We start from the raw sequence: 24,181 nt of genomic DNA on the forward strand, positions 1-24,181 counted from the left end.
GAGGGAAGGAAGCGGCCGTGGCCTTAAGTTAGGTACCATCCCTGCATTTGCCTGTAGAAGTGGGTAACCACGGAAAACCACTTCCAGGATGGCTGAGGTGGGAATCGAACCCACCTCTACTCAGTTGACCTCCCAAGGCTGGGTGGACCCCGTTCCAGCCCTCGTACCACTTTTCAAATTTCGTGGCAGAGCCGGGAATCGAACCCGCACCTCTGGGGGTGCCAGCTAATCACACTAACCACTACACCACAGAGGTGGACAAGATATTAATTCAGAAGTTAAAAAAATACTTTTCAGTCCATTATCATATGGAACGTTCCATACCTCTGTCACTTTCACATCGTCAAAGCTAAATATAAGACTAAGGCAGGCCTATGAAAACAACAAACTTGCTCTCTAGTCTACACCAGAAGATAGAGTGCAAGGTAAACGCTATATCTTGCCAGACATGGATCTGGGCGTAAATAGTCATACATCCTTGAAATGAATGTTCACTTCCAATCTCATATAAAAAATAAAAATAAAAAATCGGTTGACTTAGGAGAGATTTCTCTTTCACCAGGATTTATAGTCAATGCAGTGATGAATGATGAATATCAAAAAATGTGTTCCAATTTACTGTTTGCTTTCCGTCGCTTCGACACAGACAGATCTTACTGCGACGGTGGGATAGGAAAGGGCTAGGAGTGGAAAGGAAGCGGCCGTGGCCTTAAGTAAAGTACAGACGCAGCATTTGCCTGGTGTGAAAATGGGAAACAACGAAAAATCATCTTCAAGGTTTGAACTCACTATCTCCCAAATGCAAGCTCACAGCTGCGTGCCCCTAACCGCACGGCTAACTCGCTGGGTAGCATGACTGTTGGCGCTATTAGTTGCTGTCCTCGGAGGTTCGGGTTCAGTTTTCCGATAGCCTATGTGGTTAAAACAGTACATGCAGCTCTCGTCTATTGGTGGTGTGCTTGAAAAGAGCTGTACCATTTTGGAACGAGGCTACGAGTTTTCTGTTTACCATGTACCAAGGCTATTTTAAATTAGCTTGGCATTTATTAATCTGGACAGCAACAACCCCAATTGATCCAGATTAATGAGGTATTACTGTATACTCTCCTCACTTTCTGCCAATTAACGGGATCATTTATATGCAGTTTTCTTTATTATCTCCTTAATACTTCTTTACCTCCCTCTGGACATCGATGGTAGTGTCGGCCTCTATCTAGATAACGAGGTCAAACTCTATAGTCGGGCTGAAAGGCCCCCACGGTTGAGGCGCTGGTCTTCTGAACCTAACTTGGCATGTTCGATCCTGGCTCAGTCCGGTGGTATTTGAAGGTGCTCAAATACTGTACGTCAGCCTCGTGTCGGTAGATTTACTGGCACGTAAAATAATTTCTGCGGGACTAAATTCGGGCACCTCGGCGTCTCCGGAAACCGTAAAATTAGTTAGTGGGATGCAAAGCCGATAACATTATTATTATTAATAATACATACATCACATACATCTTCATTATATACTGTTATGCCTTTCAGCGTTCAGTCTGCAAGCCTCTGTGAATTTACTAAACGCCGTCACAGTCCTCTATTTGTTATTAGTTCTGTGGCTTCATTTAATTCTATAGGCTACCTCTTTTTTAATCGTTATAAACTGAGTCTAACCACAGTCGTTTTGGACTCCCTCTACTCCTCTTACTCTCCATAACAGAGTCCATTCTCCTGGGTAACCTACCCGCCTCTATTCGCCTCACATGGCCCCACCACCGAAGCCGGTTTATACATCTTCATCCATCGCGTTCATTCCTAACTTAGCTTCTATCTCCTCATTCCGAGTACTTTCCTGCCACTGTTCCCACCTATTTGTACCAGCAATAATAATAATAATAATAATAATAATAATAATAATAATAATAATAATAATAATAATAATAATAATAATAATAATAATAATAATAATAATAATAATAGACCTGAAGCAGTGAACACCTATTGCCCTTTTGCAGATGGTGATCTCCTAATGGAAGATTACCTCACATCGCCCACCTCCAGACTGAAACGTTACTAGAAGAACCTAGCTGAAGCTGTACGTCTACAGATTTATTTTGAAAAAAATCTGAAATAATGAAGTCTGATCGTCATAATACCACTATATTTCTAGATACCAAACACGGAATAATCAAACGTTGCATTCATTTTTAAGTATCTTGGAGAGAGAATTTCCTTTAACGCATCAGAGAAAGACGCCCTGAAATATCGGGCTAAAAGCCAAATACCGCCACTACACCGGAGGTGTATGTCTTGGAACCTTATACGCTGCTGAATCCTTGCCCCCACACACCACCATGAGATAGAGAGGATTCAAATGAAAAAGAAATTCCTATAAAAGTACCTCGGCCAACGTGAAACTGTTTAGGGTGAATATCGCTCGAGGTCAAATAAAAAGTAAAGCAAAGTCACCTCCGTACAGGCCATGAAGGCTCTTGGAGGAGTGGAAGGTAAAGGCTTCCACCATTGTTAACCTCGGCACGTGATGGGGTAGAGTGGTTAGCTTTACGCCCGGCCGCCTTTGCCCCCAGGAATTAACCTGGTACTCATTTTTGATGTAGGCTGAGTGAACCTCAGGGCCACATGCACCTCCGGAAGTGGAAATCTCGTTTCTTAAATTTTACGACTTCCTGACGGGGATTCGAACCCATGTCCTTCCGGGCGAACCGAGCACGCCTTTACCGCCTCGGCCAGGCAGCCCCTCCTCGAGGTCAAATACAGAGCCGTATTCTAAATTTGAAATGGTCTCACTTGTTAATATGCAGCTTCGTCTTATGTTTTGCGGTCATCTGTCTCGAATGCCTAACACTAGAATATCTCGAAGTATTGCTGATCTTCTCATGAATTAAATGTGTACCACTCCATGGTCAACCACCGGGAAGGAGGATCTGGCTGGTGTCTCTCAGACATTGGTTCAAGACAGGAGTAAGTTCAGGACTTGGGTACACGGGATAAAGAATCTTCCGAAAAGAGTGAGAAAATGACTTGGTGCAAAATGGTCCGAAGAGCGAAGAATAGCAATCTCCATCAAATAGAAGAAGTACAGGAAATCCAGGAAAGCTAACAAAAGTTAACCGTTGTTCTAAGAGGCTGAAACGATATGTTAAGGAAATACGTATTTAACGTACTTTCATTTGGTATTAGTTTCAGAAGCACTGGATACCTATACTATTATTTACTTTTATGGAGATGAATGAGATATTAAATTGTATTGTATCTTCAATCTACTGGAGCATTAAATCGTGCTCAATAAAGTAAAATTAGAAACACGTACAAAAATACGTATTTTAAAGGGTATTGAAAATGAAAATCCACAGCCTGTCTTCAGTCATTCGACCGGGTCAGGAATGGGATGAATGAAGCCCCATCTAACGGTGAGGTCGCACTCTTCTGGGGCAATGATTAATGACTGGCAGATGAAATGAAACGTTAATGGAGAATGTTGTTGGAATGAAAGATGACAGAAAAAATCGGAATACGTAGAGGAAAACCTGTCCCGCTTCTGCTTTTTCCAGCACAAATGGAAATCTCACATGGAGTGACCGGGATTTGACAACGCAACCCAGCGGTGAAAGGCCGGCGCGCTTCCACCTGAGCCACGGAAGATTCACTTTAAAGGGTATTATTTTAGCAAAATAATTAACCTAAGAATATACATTTGTTTGTATCACAAATAGTGATCTTCTCCAACTGTAACAATATTGATACGAGTTGCAAATGCCAAGGGGTGATGTACAAGATAAAATTTAGCAAATATTTTGTGACGAATAGAAACCTAAATTGACCTGTAGTGCCGCTAGACTAGTAACTTAGCTTTGCGATTAACCTTCAGTCTTATTCTTAGAAGAAAATTCACTGATGAAATTTCAGCAGCTCCCACATACCAAACCTCATCACTTCAAGTTTGTTTTCAACATGTCTTATTTTAAATTGCAGTACGCCTAGCTGGTAGTTCGGATGGTAAGTCATTCGTTCCAGGTTTTGGGGTCCAATCCTGGCATATAAACGTACTTACATGCGATTGACCTGTGTAAGCTTATTATTTTACTAGCACATAACATAATGGAAAAATTCTAACACTTCTCAGAATAAAATAATAATAATAATAATAATAATAATAATAATAATAATAATAATAATACGAAAGCTCTCGTTCGCTCGGTATTACTAGAAGTAGCTGAAGCCACACGGCTCCAGATTTATTTTGTGGTTTGCTTAAGGTGAGCTCTAATTTTTAAAGATCGTAATATACATCGGATTGGAATTGATTAACATACCAGAATCCTTTGACTTGGTGTTGTCTCATTTACTGTCGACATCAGCCGAGATCGAACCGGCGATCTTCGAAAACAGAACGGCAACGACTAACCGACTGTGCCTGCGGCCGGTGAAGAGACGTAAACAATTATACTTTGACAAACAAAAGAATATCGCAACTGGCCATAATTCACTCATTCATAACACGAACTGACTGCTAAATGCCAACCAAGATAACATAAAATAACATTTTTATTTTATGAAATATGGAAATGGGAAAAACGTTTTTTGCAATTCACTACTAGTCTGGGACTTGAATACTAACTATTGCTGTCACTCGGTAACAAACTCGTCCTCGACTACTACCTCCCGTACACCTTCAATAATTTGAGCATGTTCATTCATTGATATCCTTACATGAAACCTCTTGCACATTAGCTACGAACCTAAGTCAGAACTTCGTTCAGTTGCAGACGATTTTAAAATTTTCCAGTACTTACCTACAGAAATCAGCATTGCTACAAGTGTTAATATTCTTCCTTTCAGGATGACATATTCATGCCTCATCATAAACAAAAGTCGTCACATATCGATCCGAATTCGCGCCATACAATCATCTCAGAAAACGTAACATTCCAGTTTCAGTTGCTAGCGAGGACTGCCACTTCATATTTTTTCACTGGACATCAATGATCCGCACAAATATGCAGACGAGGAATCATAAATGAATATACCTCAGACAAGGGCTAAACACGTTCCCAAAAATACTGCACATCGAACACATCTGAATAGATAGATCAACTATACTCCTTTCTGACTGCTAAATGCCAACCAATAGCCTATTATTTCGCTGTCCATTGTTCCTTCAAGGCGATCGCTACCCATTGTTAGAGAGCGCGCCACTTAGCAGAGGACAAGCTGATGTGTAAAATAGCTGACTACTAATTATTGGCAGTAATCAATCAATCACTTACGCAATGAAACGTGAGTAACATATACATTCTTTGCAAAGTGAATTCTATAGTTTTTTTTTTTTTTTCACATTAGACAAATGGGGTTGTACACTTCCTGCCACAAAATCCATAGTTACGGAAGAATTAGCATCAAATTTTGTATGCCTCTTCTCGTAACTAGTCCTCTAGTCTTCAGAGATAAAATATTTTTCTCACTCTTTAATAATACAGAGCGAGTTGTTTGCGCGGTTCGAGCAGTGTAACTGTTACCTTGCATTCGGGAGATTACTAGTTCGAACTGCACGATCAGCAGCTCTGAAGATGGTTTTCTGTGGTTTTCCATTTTCAGACCGGGTACCTAAATATTAGGACCACGGCCATTTCCTTCACAATCGTAGCCTGTCCTACCCCGTCGCCTCCATAACATCTGTCTGAGTCGGTGCGACAACAATAGCACTCTGAGCTATCTCTTGGTATAAACCGGAGAACAATGTAGCTTCCACCGATGTCTCAGTCATTTATGGCTGTGATAAGTATGGAAGCTGCTGAGAAACGACATTCAGAGCACGAAAAATGCAGCTAGATGTAATGAAAGGTGTTCCTCATAGGGCAGTTGTGTTACAATAGCAATATTTGCTCCAATGAGGTAAGCAATGGCAAACTAACTCACTCCTCACCATCTCTTCTACGCGGTAGGTAGATGCAGAGTGGGTCTCGGCCCATAAGTGGGCACGACTGGTCCATGGTCCAATAGCTCTGCACTCTGACCGGACAACCAAGCAGATGAGGGGTGGAACGCCTCTGCATTCGGGAGACGGTACAGGGCTATCCTGAGAATGGTTTTTCGTGTTTTTTCATTCTCCTATACTAAGGCGAATGCCGGGACAGTTCCTAGTATAGGCCATGGCCGCCAACCCCCTCACCTTAGCCGAGCATCTCCTTCACCGTAACAAATCTCCTGGCCTGAGAGACGGCATCACCGTCTAGGAGGCCCGCCTACCCCTTCAGGGGAGGAATGAAAACATTTTAGTAGCAGTAGGCCTAGTAGTAATAGTAGTACGCCTCGGTATGGTGCCACAATCGGTTCTTGCGGTTTCCCCACACCCGCATAACCTTTGGTGGTGCTTTTTGAGGATTCAACCAGTCCTCTAGCTGACTACTTAACAGGCTTCGTAATACAAAATGTTGTATAATACACACTTTTTCAATAAAGTTGTGTGTGTGTGGTGGTGGTGGTAGTGATTACTGTTTTAAGAGGAAGTACAACTGGGCAACCATTCTCTAAATAAACTTGCGTATTTCTACCATAATAGGAAAGTGATCAGCAGTGTTTAGGGAAATTTGTAGTGGATGGTACCATTTAAGCTCTTCAAAACAGCCTCGTAGAGTATGGATGGTTCACCCGGAAGGACGTGGGTTCGATTCAACTTCAGGAAGTCGAAACTTTAAGAAACGAGATTTTCACTTCTGGAGATGCATATGGTCCTGAGGTTCACTCAGTCTACACCAAAAATGAGTACCAAGTTATTTCCAGGGAGCAAAGATAGGCGGGCATAGGGCTAACCACTTTATCCCACTCAGTGCCGAGATTACGGAGAGTGGAACCATTCACGTCCTATTCCTCCAAGGGTCTGTATGGAGATGGCTTTACTTTGGAAAAGCCTAAAAATGCATCCGTTTGTTGGAAAAGAGTAGTTAAATTTCTGTGTTTAACCAGCCAAGTAATCTGTGCACCTAAACATTGCTTGGAAAATTAAAGTATATTTTATGCAAGCCGGGAAGTCTCATTGCAGGTGTACGCATAAGTTTTTACCGATTTTTGTGGTAAAGAAAGCACTTAATTTTCAAGGGAAATTCAATTTTTGTTTATTCAAAATATTGGCCATCGACTTCTACACACTTCGCAAATCTTTCGGGTAAGTTATAAATACCATGCCAGAAAAACTGCTTGTCTTTTAAGGCAAACCATTCGTCGAGCCATTTTCCAACTTCCTCGAAATTGCTGAAGTGCTGCTCTGCGAGCGTCTGCCCTATTGATGTGATGAGATGATAATCAGATAGCGCCAGGTCGGAGGAGTACGGCGGGTGCGGAAGGATGTCCTTGCCATGTCTTCTGGCCCATTCTTGTCGTCTTTCTAATCAATGCCTGATTTAAATTATTTTTTTTGCTATGGGCTTTACGTCGCACCGACACAGATAGGTCTTATGGCGACGATGGGATAGGAAAGGCCTAGGAGTTGGAAGGAAGCGGCCGTGGCCTTAATTAAGGTACAGCCCTGGCATTTGCCTGGTGTGAAAATGGGAAACCACGGAAAACTATTTTCAGGGCTGCCGATAGTGGGATTCGAACCTACTATCTCCCGGATGCATAATCATTTGTTGGCGATAGCGTTGTGCATTAACGGTTTCGCCGAGAAATTGCTCGTCTTCGCACTTTTGTGGTCTACCAGAGCGCGCACTGTCTTTCACATCGACATCACTACGTTTAAATTGTCGAAACCATGTCTCACATGTTCTAATCAATGGAGCGTGCTCACCATGTTTCTACCAGCAAATGATGACTTTCCACAGCCTTTTTCTTTTGATTAAATAAGAAAAGCAATGCGTGCCGCAAAGGTTCTTTTTTCAGGCACAAACGTCGACTTGATCACTGAACGATACAACACAGACGCTAGTGTTTGGCGGACTCAATGTGTGTGTTGGTAGGTTAATGTTAGATGAACAAACTGACTTATGTGCCAAATTCATACGCTGCGTACTGTTCGCTGGCGCAATCTCTTAGTGAAAGCGGGAAAGACTTAGGCATACACCTGGTACAATCTCCTCGGTATTAATATTTCGAGTTTGAATTTAATGTTTTCGTTTTACAATTTCAACAAATTAAGTAAAATATTTGAAATAATTTAGCAGATCGTGTAATGGAAATTACAGGATTCAGTTCTTTAAAACCTCCCGGGTTCCATTACTGAACATCTGTTTACCTGCATCGTACGTCGTGCCTAATTACCACTCAGCTGGGTCGTCATGGTCTAAAGGTTCAGACATTTAACTTATCATGAGCCAGGAAACGTTGCAAACTCTATGCCACCTGGAAGATCTTTATCGTCAATTGTATGGTTTAGCGAGGTTCAAGCTGAACAAAAGTCAGAATATAGTTATGTGGATAGCAGAGGACTTTCCAATGTGGTCCTGTCTCTTAGCGGCCAGGAGTAAAGAAATATGTCGTCTCCCAGTAGTCACTCTACCTTCCTTGACCAGCTGTGAGGTAGAGGCCATTCTCAAGGTAGCAGGATCGAATCCTGGTGGTGGAATGAGGGAGACCCATGTAAGTAGATTTACTTGTACGTTAAAACCAGTATCATTTGAAGGGATATTAAACTCTAATAATAATAATAATAATAATAATAATAATAATAATAATAATAAATATAATAATAATAATAATAATAATAATGATAATAATAATAATAATGTTTTACGTCCCACTAACTACTTTTACGGTTTTGAGGTTTTGGAATTTTGTCCCTCAAGAGTACTTTAACGTGCTGGTAAATACGCTGACACGAGGCTGACGCATTTGAGCACCTTCAAATACCACCGGCCTGAACTAGGATCGAACCTTCAACTTGAGCTCAGAAGGCCAGAGGTTTATCGTCTGCGCTATACAGCCCGGGTAGATAACAGTTTAACGCCACACGAACTCAGACGGGTTTTCCGGTAACGATGGGATATAAAAGGGCTACAACTGGGAAGGAAGGCCGTAGTCTTTATTAATTTCACCTGGTGTAAAAATATGAAATCACGGAAAACCATATTCAGAGTTGCCGATGTTGGGGTTCAAACACATCATCTCCAGAATGAAAGCTTAGTGTATAACTACGCGACCTGTATAATGCAGCCAACTCGCTCAGTAAATAAATAAATAAATAAACAAGCAATATAGTTGGTAGATGAATTCAGGTACCTTGGATCTATCATCAACAGCAAGGCAACAGGGGATGCTGATGTTCGACACAAAACCAATGTCGGTTCGTCGGTTGCCTAAAGTGTCGATCAGTGACGGGCGTGATGTGTGATAAAGAATGCCTGCGAAAATTAAAGGCATGGTTTATAGCACTGTGACGAGACCAGCAATGATGTACAGTGCAAACGCGTGGGCCAGACAGGCCAAGCATAACTAGGAACTTCACGCGCTTCGTTGATCAATGGGTATGACACAGGAAGATCGGATCAAAAATGATCACATTCGTGGCTTGGTGTTAGTCTCTGCGATAACAGACAAAATGGACGAGGACGAGTTGAAATGGTTTGGACACGTCCAATATCGAGACGAAAATCACTTTCTTCAGAGAGCGCTAATTATCGAAGAATGGTCTGCAAGGAGAGGAAAGCCAAAAGACATATGGAGATCCTGCGAAAGACTTCTGAGAAACAGAATCGTACCTCTGTATTGTGTAAATAAAAGACATGAGTACTACCTTCGTATCCGCCAACCTCGACGAGAGTAGCTAGGACTAGCTACCCTTACGGCATGGGAAAGAAGAAGTAGAATAATAATAATAATAATAATAATAATAATAATAATAACAATAATAATAATGTTACTTAAAAGCAAATCAATTGCTATTCATTTTCAGAGACAGCAACTTGCCGGAATCGTATTCTGTAGTCCTTTCACATGCCGATAAATCTAGCGACACGAGGCAGGTGTATTTGAGCACATTCATACACCGTCGGACTGAGCCTGGATCGATCCCGTTAAATTAGACTCGGAGGGACAGCGCTTTGCCATCTGAGCCATTCAGCCCGGCTATATCATGCTAATGTTTCAACTTAGGCTCAGAAATTTACCCCACAAGGTCTTTAACGTGCCAAAAAATCTACGACAGGAGGCTGACGTATTTGAACATTTCCAAATACTACCGGACTGAGTCGGGAACGAACACGCCAATCTGAGCAAGAAGGCCAGCGTTATACCGCCTGAGCTACTCAGCAAGGCTGTATCATGTTAGATCTACTTAACTAACATAAGAGGGTGTTAAGTATTGACAAAAAAGACCGAGCGAATTGGCCATGCGGTTAGGGGCGTGCAGCTATCAGCTTGCATTCGGGAGATAGTGGGTTAGAACCCGACTGTCGGCATCCATGAAGATGGTTTTCCGTGGTTTCTCATTTTCACACCAGGAAAATGCTGAGGGTGTTGTGCCTTAATTAAAGCCACGGCCACTTCCTTTCCACTCCTAGCCCTTCTCTATCCCATCGTCACCGTAAGACCTAATTGTGTCGGCGCGACGTAAAGCAAATTGTAATAATAATAATAATAATAATAATAATAATAATAATAATAATAATAATAATAATAATAATGACGGAAAACTTGTGCCAAAAACCTAAATTATCCTGCAACACATGAAGACACTGCAAGTATCACCAAGAGAGACTTAATAGCTAACGACTTTTCAGCCTGGTATTGATACGCCACCATTCACAAGATGCTAATCCAACCGTGAACAACATATGCTACCACCTTCACAGTACTCTTTTTGCTATACAGTATGACGTGATCACAACAACTAAACAATACTCTTGTGGTTCAAAGATATTATTCTCCTATTAGTATATTCGTCTGTGTAACGGCATATACCCCAGTCCACATCCTGTCATTATCTGAACTTCCGCACTAAAATTAAATAAATAGAATAAAGGTAATCGAACCTCTAATTTCACTCATAATTATTCATTTCGAAAGTGTGAATTCGTGCTTCTGTGTCCACTTTGTCCACTTCTGCGTTATAAGTTTTATAACCTTACTCCTGCCATTTTCTCGACCGATATCCAGTCCATTTGTTTAAATACACACAAATAAAATCGAATCAACTTCATCTCACTAAATTCAAGAAAGAGATCAAAAGAGAGGCATATTTCTCGACTTGTATATGCCTCGTGCACAAGAAGTTTCCCTGTAAAATCCGTGTGGGTCTATGGATTTAAGATTTACACTAGCCTCCTGATACACTAGATACCTGATATTTTTCAAATATTCTTCGTGTCTATTGAAATCCTTATTTAAAATTTAGAAAGTCCCCAAAAGTTGGCAATAATTTTGAAATAATTTGTTAAGGATATTTCCATCTCTATTTTTTTCTGCTCAGAAATAGGCTATGTCGTTAAACTTTGATGATACTTTCTGGTGACTTTCTGGATAATTGTTGAATGAATGGAAGAACGGATGAATGGATTACTGTAGTTACTTCATTTAAGCGTTCTTTAGTTTTTAAAAATTACGGATTCTAACATTAGTCAACTTGTATCGAATAAGATGAATGTTTAAAATAAGACGTTGATTAACAGATGATAATAATAATAATAATAATAATAATAATAATAATAATAATAATGTTATTTGCTTTACGTCCCACTAACTACAATTTTAAGGTCTTCGGAGCCGCCGAGGTGCCGGAATTTAGTCCCGCAGGAGTTCTTTTACGTGCCAGTAAATCTACCGACACGGGGCTGTCGTATTTGAGCACCTTCAAATACCACCGGACTGAGCCAGGATCGAACCTGCCAAGTTGGGGTTAGAAGGCCAGCGCCTTAACCGTCTGAGCCACTCAGCCCGGCTTGTTTAACAGAAGAGTTGGCCGTACCCTTGGTCAACACCGTGGAAGGGTATGGTCCTCAAAACTATGGGACCGATGTTGTTGAGTGCGTGATACATGTACAGTGGTTGCGGATGAATTTTAAGCAACGTGAAACGGTAAACAGTGTAATTTGACTTTTTAGGAGCCGAGAGGAATCAAGTCCGAGTTAAATATTCCATTGTGTGCCAGCTTCTCTCTCCCGCTTAAGTATTGTTCTCTTCTAACCCCAGCTCCATTAAGCTTTGAAGGGCTATAATTTATTTCACTCCCCAGCTTCTAACTCTTTACTCCTAACAATTTGGAGGAGAATTCGCCTACTGTTCGCCCTATGTGCCATAACATGTAACAATGGAACTGTACGAGTTTACATAGCCCACATACTCATATTCCACCTTACTTCAAACTACAATGAAAGAATAATAATAATAATTTATTATTATTATTATTATTAATAATAATAATAATAATAATGCCGGGCTGAGTGGCTCAGACGGTTGAGGCGCTGGCCTTCTGACCCCAACTTGGCAGGTTCGATCCTGGCTCAGTCCGGTGGTATTTAAAGGTGCTCAAATACGTCAGCCTCGTGTCGGTAGATTTACTGGCACGTAAAAGAACTCCTACGGGACAAAATTCCGGCACCTCGGCGTCTCCGAAAACCGTAAAAGAGTAGTTAGTGGGACGTAAAACAAATAACATTATTATTATTATTATTAATAATAATAATGATAATAATAATAATAATAATAATAATAATAATAATAATAATAATAATAATAGCAGAACTGGTACAAAGTGGTCAGAAGAACGGAAGAGGCAACACAGTGAGTTTATGAAGAGATTTTGGAAGAATGGGAAGGCGAAAGTCATCAAACCAATGAACAAGTTCCAACGCGCTAGCCTATGAATGGGAATAATAATAATAATAATAAGAAGAAGAAGAAGAAGAAGAAGAAGAAGAAGAAGAAGAAGAATATAATATCATACGTTTGGGATTAGCTACCGTGTGCAAGCATTTTGATTTGGTGACATTTATTCTGCCTGACTGTCAAATTCAACGTTCTGTTTTTACGCGCTAGAAGTAGAGAAACTTTGCACTGTTGGATGACCTGTGGCTAAGTTTTAATTGATTTTGTGTGGTAAAGACAAGGCTGACGTATACAGGTGTGTCACCAGAGATCTTCTACAGTATGGAATATAGAATGGAGATTCTTCCACCGTTCAAAAGTCCTACTGCCTCTGCCGGGAGTAAACGGGCTGCAAATAAAAGAACTTAAAATATCTAAAATGCTTCCCTACGTAGAATTTGCTGTTCCTCTGATGACATTTTGCCAGGCTCCTGTCTTTCATATATTCTCTCTGATTCTCATGGTCACTCCGGTTCTCTTCTGATCACGATGGTATTGGGTCAAGCATTTATTAGCCCTTCCCACTCCTTATACTATACCTTCGCGAACTCTAATACATTAATACTTCTATTGGTTTTACATTCCACTAACTACTTCTACTACCGAGCAAGTGGCCGTGCGGTTAGGGTCGCACAGCTGTGAGCTCGCATTTGGGAGACAGTGGTTTCGAACCCCACTGTCGGCAGCCCGAAAAATGGTTCTGCGTGGTTTCCCATTTTCACATTAGGCAAATGATAGGGCTGTACCTTAATTAAGGCCACGGCCGCTTCCTTCCCATTCCTAGACATTTGTTATCCCATCGTCGCCATACGACGTATCTGTGTCGGTGCGACGTAAATTGTAAAAACAGCTACTTCTGTAGTTTTCGGGGCAAGGAGGTGTCAAATTTGACCCGCAGGGGTAATATTACGTGGTAGAAAATCTACCGATACAAGGCTGACGTATTTGAGCACCATCAAATACAACAGGACTGTGTCCAGATCGAACAGCTAACTCGAACTTAGAAAGTTAGTGCTATACCATCTGAGCGAGCCAGCCCGACATCACGAATTCTGTCCATTAAAGACCGGGGAGAGCCGCTTTCCGCCCTGCTGTCATGGGTTCCAAGAACAGGTAACACAACTGAGGATATTACTTAGTAAAAATCGCACTCTCGATAATCTTAGATATGATTTTCTGAGTCTTCCCTTTTCAAATCCGGTGAATGCCGGGATGGTCCCTGCTATAACATCATTCCATTTTCCTTTCTAGATCAATTACAACACAATAAATACACTGTGTCGTTGACTAAGATGTCCCAAGCTCCTTGCTTCGAAAAACAACACTGATATTTATTTTCTCTACCGAAGTGTTTACATTTTTCTCAATTGTTCTCAATGTCGGGCCAATTCTGTCCAAAACCAGAGTATAGCTGAAGACTGAAGCTGGCGGCTTCTGGTAAACAGTCCTCTAAGTTCGTTATTGATTTGATACAGTGACAAGTTGGAAATCTTGTTCGCGAACCCCTTAAGATAGCAGTTAACACAACTGTGTCGTGAACTATGCTTCTACAGTGTTACGGTGGCTAAAGAAGATAATTTCGTGTGGCTATTTCTAGCCGGGTGCAGCCCTTGTAAGACAGGCCCTCCGATGAGGGTGGGCGGCATCTGTCATGTGTAGGTAACTGCGTGTTATTGTGGCGGAGAATAGTGTTATGTGTGGTGTGAGTTGCAGGGATGTTGGGGACAGCACAAACACCCAGCCCCGACCCACTGGAATTAACCAATGCAGGTTAAAATCCCCGACCGGGCCGGGAATCGAACCCGGAACCCTCTGAACCGAAGGCCAGTACGCTGACCATTCAGCCAACGAGTCGGAAGGCTAAAGAAGATGAAAAATGATATAAGGCTAATAATGAGGTGGATGTAAACAGCTTTCCTGAAGTAAGTGTGGACATTTTCGAGGGGAAATTTCAGTCAGGATAGTCTTTGTCCCCGAAATTGATTTCAGATCTCCATACGATGTAACATTTCCGTCCTCGCGGACTGCGATACACTGCTCTCGACTACGAATGTAGTTCAGTTCACTGGCATTTCTATATAATGAATCCTACAAGATTAACGGTAAATAGTCTACGTTAAGTGAATGATAATAATAATAATAATAATAATAATAATAATAATAATAATAATAATAACTAGTTTAACCAGTTTATATATTTGATAAGAAAGAATCGAACATGTATCTACCCCCAACTCATACCCAAGTTTGCGTTTACTGGGCAGGTGAACCGACCGATTCTGCTAGGACGATAGATGCACGGCAAAGTTGCAGTTCTCCACTTTGATGTAGAATAATGGTATAGGGGGTAGATCATACAGATTATCTGTACGGTCTACCTGTCTTAATCATTTTTGAAGCTTCTAATTTAAACAGTTTTAATTACTGTAGTTAAGGATATTCTTAAAATCAAGTGGAGAACGCGGAGGGCAGTAAACGGCATTCTCGTGACATAACTTCGTACTTACTTCATATCTCTGATCAGCAGATTTTCAGATAGAATTTACAGAACTTCCCAGTATGGCGCTTTCATCGGTAGCTTGATAACACAACCAGCTTCTTGAATCTCGGGCAATGCATGTCAGATTTTTGAAAGGTTAAATTGCTGTGGTTGAGATTCCACCTGGATGCCCACGACTACGATCACGACATCACCAGCCAGTTTAAATCTACAAGGTTTTGGTTCAGTTATGTGTCCCTCGGTAGGAGTACTCCATGAGTTTTACCTTAATGACAGTACGGCTGAATAACAACTGCTCACTCGTACACCGCATCACACCGAGATATCATTTAGCTTATTCTGTACCTCAGAAAACTACTTAGAATGGGAAATGTAGCCCACACTTCCGGGTAACTGTACTCGTTACTTGAAAAATATTGCGTAATTTGAAAATCTTCTCAACGTAAAAGGAAATCTTCCTGGTGGCGTCGCAAACAATCAAGCTCATGCGGAGAAAGAAAATGATGTTGGTGAAATTACGCTTGAGGAAGTGGAAAGGATGGTAAATAAACTCGATTGCCATAAAGCAGCAGGAATAGACGAAATATGACCTGAAATGGTGCAGTATAGTGGGAAGACAGGCTTCATAGAGTAGTAAGATTACCATGGAGTGTTTGTAAAGTACCTTCAGCTTGGACAAAAGCAGTAATTGCACCTATCTATAAGCAAGGGAACAGGAAGGATTGCAAGGATTATCGAGGTATCTCATTGATTAATATACCAGGCAAAGTATTCACTAGCATCTTGGAAGGGAGGGTGCGACCATTGAACCATGACCAACGGCTGAATGGCCTAGTAGGTAGTCCTGAGAGTCGGGATACCAGTTGCTACGGAAGGGGAGTGGGCATCTCGGACATATTATGAGTCGTGGCTTTCCTTGTGCTCAGGCGGCTAGGACTATACAATCCACCGGTGGTCCCTAACCGGATAGAGGAGAGATCCTCACTTGGACTATGTGTAAGTAGGGTAGCATCCTACTGCATGAATTTACCGAGCTCAGAACATTTTAAGCAAGCCTGGGTCCTATGGGAATAACGGAGTCCCACTCCCATTTGACAGGCGAGGGACTCCTTGGAAACAACTTAGCGAACGAAATGGAACGATTATTATACATAATTATAATAATGCTCAGTTTTGTAGTTGGTTTTTTCGACTAGCGGTTTTCGTCGCACTAACTCAGAAATATTTTCGGCGACGATGGGAGATGGAAGGGTTAGGACTGGGAAATTAGCAGCCATGGTCTTAATTAAGGTACGGTCCCACAATTTGGTTGAAGTGAAAAATGGGCGAGCCACGGAGAACCGCCTTCAGACCTGCCGACGTTCGGTTCAAACCCACCATCTCCCGACAGCTAAACGGTCCCATTCCCGGTGTCGATGTTTTAGTATATAGTCGTTAGAAAAAGAATGAGTGTATGGTATTGTATGTTCTTCACATTTAATACTTGATCTTAGTTGATTGTAATTATTATCAAGATGTGATTTACCACCCATTTAAATACGAAACCTATGCGTACCCACAACAAACATTATATCTGCAGGTTCAATTATTTTTGGGAAAGTTCTACGTGTGAAGAACTTATACATAACATGCTCTCGTTTCTTGTGTGATTTTTTGGTGACTGTACATCAGACGCTATTACTGCTTCTGAGTCACTGCATGAATGGATTTTATTCTGAGCAAGTTCTTTTAGTTTATATCTACCGAAGCAAAGCTGTCGTATACGGAACACCAGCAAATCACGTTGATCAGTGCAGAGAACTGAACGCGCGATTTCACAGCTTTAAGCTTATGCACATCACTGAGTGGCTATTTAGGTACTGCACATACATACATACATACATACATACATACATACATACATACATACATACATTATAGACCGTTATGCCTTTCAGCGTTCAGTCTGTCAGCCTTTGTGAATTTACTAAACGTCGCCAAAAATCCTCTAATTGTAACTAGTGCTGTGGCCTCATTTAGTTCTATACCTCTCATCTTTATATCGTTAGAAACTGAGTCGAACCATCGTCGTCTTGGTCTCCCTCTACATCTCTTACCCTCCATAACAGAGTCCATTATTCTCCTAGGTAACCTATCCTCCTCCAATCGTCTCACATGGCGGCACCACCGAAGCCGGTTTACGGTATGCGTACAGCTTCATCTATCGAGTTCATTCCTAACTTAGCCTTTATCTCCTCATTCCGAGTACCCTCCTGTCATTGTTCCCACCTATTTGTACCAGCAATCATTCTCGTTACTTTCATGTCTTTTACTTCTAACTTATGAATAAGCTATCCTGAGTCCACCCAGCTTTCGCTCCTGTAAAGCAAAGTTGGTCTGAAAACAGACCGATGTAAAGATAGTTTCGTTCGGGAGCTGACTTCCTCCTTACAGAACACTGTTGATTGAAACTGTGAGCTCACTGCATTAGCTTTACCACACCTTGTTTCAATCTCACTTACTATATTTCCATCCTGGGAGAACACACAACTTAAATATTTTAGCCTTTGGTTGGTTTGCATAATAGTCTAACAGTAATAATACATTAATAATAGTTTTCTTCTTTCCTTCTTAATCCGTTCACCCTCCAGGGTTGGTTTTCCCTCGGACTCAGCGAGGGATTCGACCTTTACCGTCTCAAGGGCAATGTCCTGGAGCGTGGAAATTTGGGTCTTGGATAACACTGGGGAGGAGGACCAGTACCTCGCCCAGGCGGCCTCACCTGCTATACTGAACAAAGGCTTTGTGGGGCGATGGGAAGATTGGAAAGGATAGACAAGGAAGAGGGAAGGAAGCGGCCGTGGCTTTAAGTTAGGTATCATCCCGGCATTTGCCTGGAGGAAAAGTGGGAAACCACGGAAAACCACTTCGAGTTTGGCTGAGGTGGGAATTGAACACCCCTCTATTCATTTGACCTCCCGAGTCTGAATGGACCCCGTTTCAGTCCTCGTACAATTTTTCAAATTTTGTGGAAGAGCCGGGAATCGAACCTCGTCCTCCGGGGGTGGCAGCCAGTCACAGTAACCGTTACACTACAGTACTGAACAATAATAGTTTTACGTCTTACTAACTACTACTTCGAGTGTCGGAGACGCTGCGGAGCCGGACGTTTGTCTCGCAGGAGTTCTCTTCCTGCCGGTAAACCTACCAACACGAGGGAGTTGTACAACATTTGAGGACCTTCAATTGCCACTGCGTCGAGCTGGGATCGAACCCACCTACTTGGGCTCAGAAATGGAGTTATGTGACTCGTATAGGGGTCTTCATATAAATATCCTTACAAGAGGAAAATAGAATCAGAGACATTTGCCTTAGGTCTGTTACGAATAGAATCACTATACGTTGTTCTCAACATAGAGTTAGTTGCGTAATACAATGTGCATTATCCTCTACGGCGGCATACTGTGAGGCTAGTCTACTGATCGCTGAACTGTCTACCCGACAAGAATGCCAGCAATCTGAACACGTGAAGTGCTCTCTTTAGACAGAGAGCACCAGTGCCAACACTCCGTTTAACTGTCAGGAGGTACACATTTTCTCTACAACACGCTCTCATGCATGATAGTGACCTTAGAATTACGTTCTTGCAATTCATCCTGTAATATGCAGAAATATATTCACAGACAAGATTCAGTTACTGGTACACTATAATTCTATTCCCGAATAAGCAAAGATGTGTTTCCTGGCGAAATGCCAGTGGTATGAAGTTTTATACGGCATACAATCCTTGATTACAGAATATGAATTGTGACTTTAGTTTTGTTGTGAACATTTCCTTAAGCTTCACTTTCTACCTCTGATTTTCCCAAACTGGTACTCATAGTTTCTGAAGTGACCTATCCCAACTACTCTCCTGTAAATAATATCCAAACCGTTCAAGAGGAAGAACGTTGGGGAGTTGGTTCACTTATATATTCTTGAAGGACACAAATAACATACTTTGGCGATGCCATAACATCGAGTCATGATTACCGTAAGTTGACATTTTTTAACACGAACTAGAAATCCAACTCCTGATATATGAGCTCTTAAAATCGTCCAAAATTGCAACTTAGTCCATGTCATTTGCTGATTTTGTATAAAATGTGATCTATTGCCAATTGGAAGAAATAATACGAACAATGTCAAAAATATTATTTAAGAAAACATATTTCGATGAAAATTCAGTGTTACATACTTAATAGAATATTATTCCCGTATCATGACACTTCAGAGGTGGTCAAATTAATATTAATTAATTCATGCATTTCGTATTCAAAAGTAATTAAGAGTCCATTAATATTCGCCAAACAATTTACTTCTTCAGTTATGAATACGTATCTTGGAAGATTAACAGCGCTATTTTGGACTATCCCAACAGAAAGTATTGTTTAACTAATGCGAGTAGAACTGCTTGTCTTTCCGATTGTTTTTCAACACAGCTTAACTAGTTATTCTTCAAGTCATTCGAACTGAAATTTGAAAAATTAATGAGTGTAATTCTATGCATGCCACTCCGAAATATCTAAATGGTTATTCTGTTATAAAAATAGATATTTACTTTTCTTGAGTAAAAGTTTACACTGTGTCATGACCTGTTCATATCGACTGTGCTTCCCCATCTTCCAGCGTACATGATTTAGGCCATCCAGTCGGACATCCAGCCAAGTGTTGACCGCGATCAATGTTGCTTAACTTAATCAATTTAAATAGAGTATTCTGACAGTTCAAGCATAGATAAGACATTGAAAATGAGGTGATAATGAGTCTATTTAAACATGTAACAGAATAGGAATTTGACTTCAACTCAAAATGTATATTAATTTGACCACATCTGTACATTTAAAGAAGATACATGCTAGAGAGAGATAGACTATACCTGAGGCGAGCCAGGTGACGGTGGTCCAGGCGGCCAACATCCAACAGGCCATGGCCCGCCCCCGCCCCCTCCCCCCACTCCACCACCACCTCCACCGTTCCACCTCCAGACTGTTAACGACTTATCTCAGCCGGCTCCAAAGAAACTGACACTGGCTCAAACACCACCATCTTGATGTGTAGTATATTATTTTATTAGATGTGAAACTTCGCGCTTTCTTTTTGCACAACGACAACACTTAAAAAAAGACCACTTCCCTACAAAATACCAAGAAACTTTTAGACGTGGATTGAAGCAATTTCTCGCCACTGTCAGGGCTGGCAAGGGTTGCAAGCACTGGTTTGTATTCAGCCGGCCGCAATACGATGCGGAGCGCTGCGCCCGATGTACTGGCGGTCGACCAGGGAGCGGACGGCGCTCCCCTCCACAGTGCGACAGACAGTTGAGCGGCGCACGGCGCGCGGAGACGCATTACGCAACCAATCAATGTTGCTCTCTCTCCTCCTCTAGGCGAACAGACTGGGGTGGGGAGGATCGACGTGCGCGGCGGGAGGAGAGGCGGCAGAACATAGGGGAGGGCAAGTCTTTAGTAAAATATTGAAATTCATATGTCGTTCATTGAGCAGCTTGTTTCATCATTTTGGGCAGTGATTATTGGTGGGCCAATTATATCGATGTACGATAATTGTGATGAATATGTTGCTAGGTGGTATTATCGATTATTAAGATCGTTAAAGTAGAATCGCCCATTCTAAGAAGAAAGAGGACAATATAGCAGTCAATGGAGAAGAATCATTATTTCTTTCCGTCTATGAAGGAGATTATCAGTCTAAGTATCTGAAAATTTGAAATCACGTTCTAAGACAGAATTAGGACGTGCACTATTTGGAGAACATAGTTTTCGAACTCTGACACTGCCATCGGTTACTCTGGACGTAGATTTTCCCTTGTATTCCCCAGACTAGCACAAAAAGCTTTTATATTTTTGCTAGTGGCTTTACGTCGCACCGACACAGATAGGTCTTATGGCGAAGATGGGATACGAAAGGACTAGGAGTTGGAAGGAAGCGGCCGTGCTCTTAATTAAGGTGGTGTGAAAGTGGGAAACCACGGAAAACCATATTCAAGGTTGCCAACAGTGGGATTCGAACCCACTATCTCCCGGATGCAAGCTCACAGCTGTGTGCCCCTAACCGCACGGCCAACTCGCCCGGTCACACAAAAAGAATGCTGTGATATTACCCATAGTGACAATCACTACTAGAACACGGCACACGGACTTATCTCTTACATGACTGTTGATAACGAGGTAATTTTAAAGAAGAATCATAGCCACAGAGACAAGAAATTTCACTTTAAAAAATCCAACGTGCATTGGCAAGGATTTAAATCTTTGCTGCTTTGATGAGATTCCAGTGACGATGTCAATCGATTGTCACGCCCTCTCATTGAGAGAATCAAATAATTGTGGCCACACTCTGCTACTACAAGTATATTCACACATGCTGCAAGCTTCTAAAATGCATGTAACTGTATTATTCCTAGTTCACGTCAAGAAATGGTTAAAATGTTATATGCGTATGTTGAGGCATACATTACTGGCACTATAGAAGACGACATGATTACTCAAAGGACCGAAAAAATTACGCAATATACCGAGTGAGGGGATGCGCGACTTGGGTCACGTAACTGTCAGCTTGCATTCGGGTGATAGTGGGTTCGAACCCCAGTGTAGGTAGCCCTGAAAATACTTTTCCGTGGTTACCCATGTTCACACCAGGCAAATGCTGGGGTGTATCTTAGTTAAGGACACGGGCGTTGCTTCCCATTTCTACCTTTTCCCATCCCATCGCCACCGTAAAACCAGTCTGTGTTGGTAAAGTTAATTGTAAACATTTACCAAATAGGTGTACTAAACCTGATGGTAAGTGAGGTTCAATGGTAAGTTTATTTTCTGCTAAGCAGTAGTAATAATGGTTTTACAACTTTCTAGCTACGTTCATGGTTTTCGGAGAAGTCATAATACGGGAATTTTGTCCTGCGGATTTTGACGTACCTGTATATCTACAGACACAAGGTTAGCGTATTTGAGCACTTTCGAATACCATCGGACTGAGCCGGAATCGAACATGCCAACTTGAGTTCAGAAGGTCAGTGTTCTAAAATCTGATCCTCTTAGCCCGGCTCTTCGAAATACTAAGCGTTAACGATAAAGCGTTTTAGGAGCATGAAACACAAGCAATGATCTTCCTTACCCTAGTACAGTGCTTGGGTAGAAACATTGTTTAACAATAGAAGTTTTGTCAACTATTGTATTATTTACCAAACGAGTTGCCTGCAGATGCTGTAGCAGTAAGTTAGAATTTAGCTGTCAATACAGAGGTTCGAACTCATCATATGCTGAATGTAAGCTTATAACTGTACAGTCCACACCGCGTAGCTAAGTCATTCACAGTGTTATGATATGTAGGGCCTAATCGTATTTAATGTTTATAGATGTTAATTTCAAGGGCTTTGAGAACATGGTCTGCAGTCTTGAGTAGGCTACTTACTGCGGGTGAAGTCCGATAACATGTGTGACGGTGTACATATTTATATTTCATTTTGGGGCAAAGGTTTGACCTGTATGTTTTGTATCCGTGCACTCATCTGAAGTGAGAATAATCACAGCAAGCTACTTCTGCAAAGGCCAGAAGTTAACCACTCTTGCATACTCAGTTTTTCTTGTGGACTGCGCGGATTACCTTCGAGTCCTCTAGGATTTAAACTAAGGAAGAATTAAGCAGTCCACCTCTATGGTGTAGTGATTAGGCCCGGGTTCGATTCCCGGCTCTGCCACGAAATTTAAAAAATGGCACGAGGGCTGGAACGGGGCCCACTCAGCCTCGTGAGGTCAGCTGAGGAGAGGGAGGTTCGATTCGCACTTCTCGAATTGGTTTCCCGTGGTTTTTCACTTATCCTCCAGGTAAATGCCGGGATAGTACTTAACTTAAGGACACGGCCGCTTCCTACCCCCCCCCCCCCCCTTCTTGTCTATCCCTTCCGACCATCCCATCCTGCGGCCCTTGTTCAGCATAGCAGGTGAGGCCGTCTGCTGGGCAGACCCAAAGTCTCATGCTCTAGGACACTGCCCTTGAGGCGATAGAGGTGGGATCTCTCGCTGAGTCCGAGGGAAGAAAACCAACCCAGGAGGGTACACGGATTAAGAAAGGAAGACACAGTGCTACTGATTATCAATAATAACCCATGTTAACACCATTGTCTCATTGTAGATCAATACCTTTCACGACCGTACCCAGAAAAATATCTTATTTAGAGTTGATTGGATAGAAGTCATTCTTGCAGTGTCGACAGATCGAAGAGAATCAGTTGAACACAATGCAAGAGAAATTTAAAAAAATATGTTACAGATTAAAATGTTTCAATCGATCGGAATCCTTAATTTTAATGTGAAATTAAGGATGTAAATGTTCACGCTATTGAACTAACGGGGGATGTGATAGCTGAGCGGCGTCGTCTCTCGAATCCCGGCCAATACTTGTGGGACTTCTTAAATTAAACGGCACGTTCCTGCGGTTCGGATTCCACATAAAACTGGAGGCCCCTTAGCTGTGAACACGGTATGAACAGTCACAAAAAAACAAAACTTTAAAGTACTTGTTTGTTATTAATCAAAACATCACTGTGTGTGTTGTAGCCTTTATATCTTACGTTTTATTTCATGAGCCGTCCCGTGGTGTGGGGGTAGCGTGCCTGCCTCTCGCCCGGAGGCAGCGGTTTCGATTCCCGGCCAGGTCAGGGATTTTTCTCTCAACCTGAGGGCTGGTTCGAGATCCAATCAGCCTACGTAATTAGAATTGAGGAGCTATCTGACTGTGAGATAGCGGCCCCGTTCTAGAAAGCCCAGAATAACGGCCGAGAGGATGCGTCGTGCTGACCACACGAGCCGTCGTAATCTGCAGGCCTTCGGGCTGAGCAGCGGTCGCTGAGCA

At 41.9% G+C, this 24,181-nt stretch overlaps 1 protein-coding gene across 1 annotated transcript in view; it reads right to left on the reverse strand.

The window, feature by feature from the left end:
• LOC136857881 (protein kinase C-binding protein NELL1) overlaps nt 1-20,241 on the reverse strand; it is a 603,636-nt gene extending 583,395 nt beyond the window's left edge. The window contains exon 1 of the mRNA XM_067136916.2: nt 20,190-20,241. Coding sequence (XP_066993017.2) covers nt 20,190-20,241 — 52 coding nt within the window. The remainder of the gene's footprint in view (nt 1-20,189) is intronic.
• Between the last annotated feature and the right edge of the window lie 3,940 nt (nt 20,242-24,181).

Source organism: Anabrus simplex, chromosome 1 (genome assembly GCF_040414725.1).
Source record: "Anabrus simplex isolate iqAnaSimp1 chromosome 1, ASM4041472v1, whole genome shotgun sequence".
Lineage (NCBI taxonomy): Eukaryota > Metazoa > Arthropoda > Insecta > Orthoptera > Tettigoniidae > Anabrus > Anabrus simplex.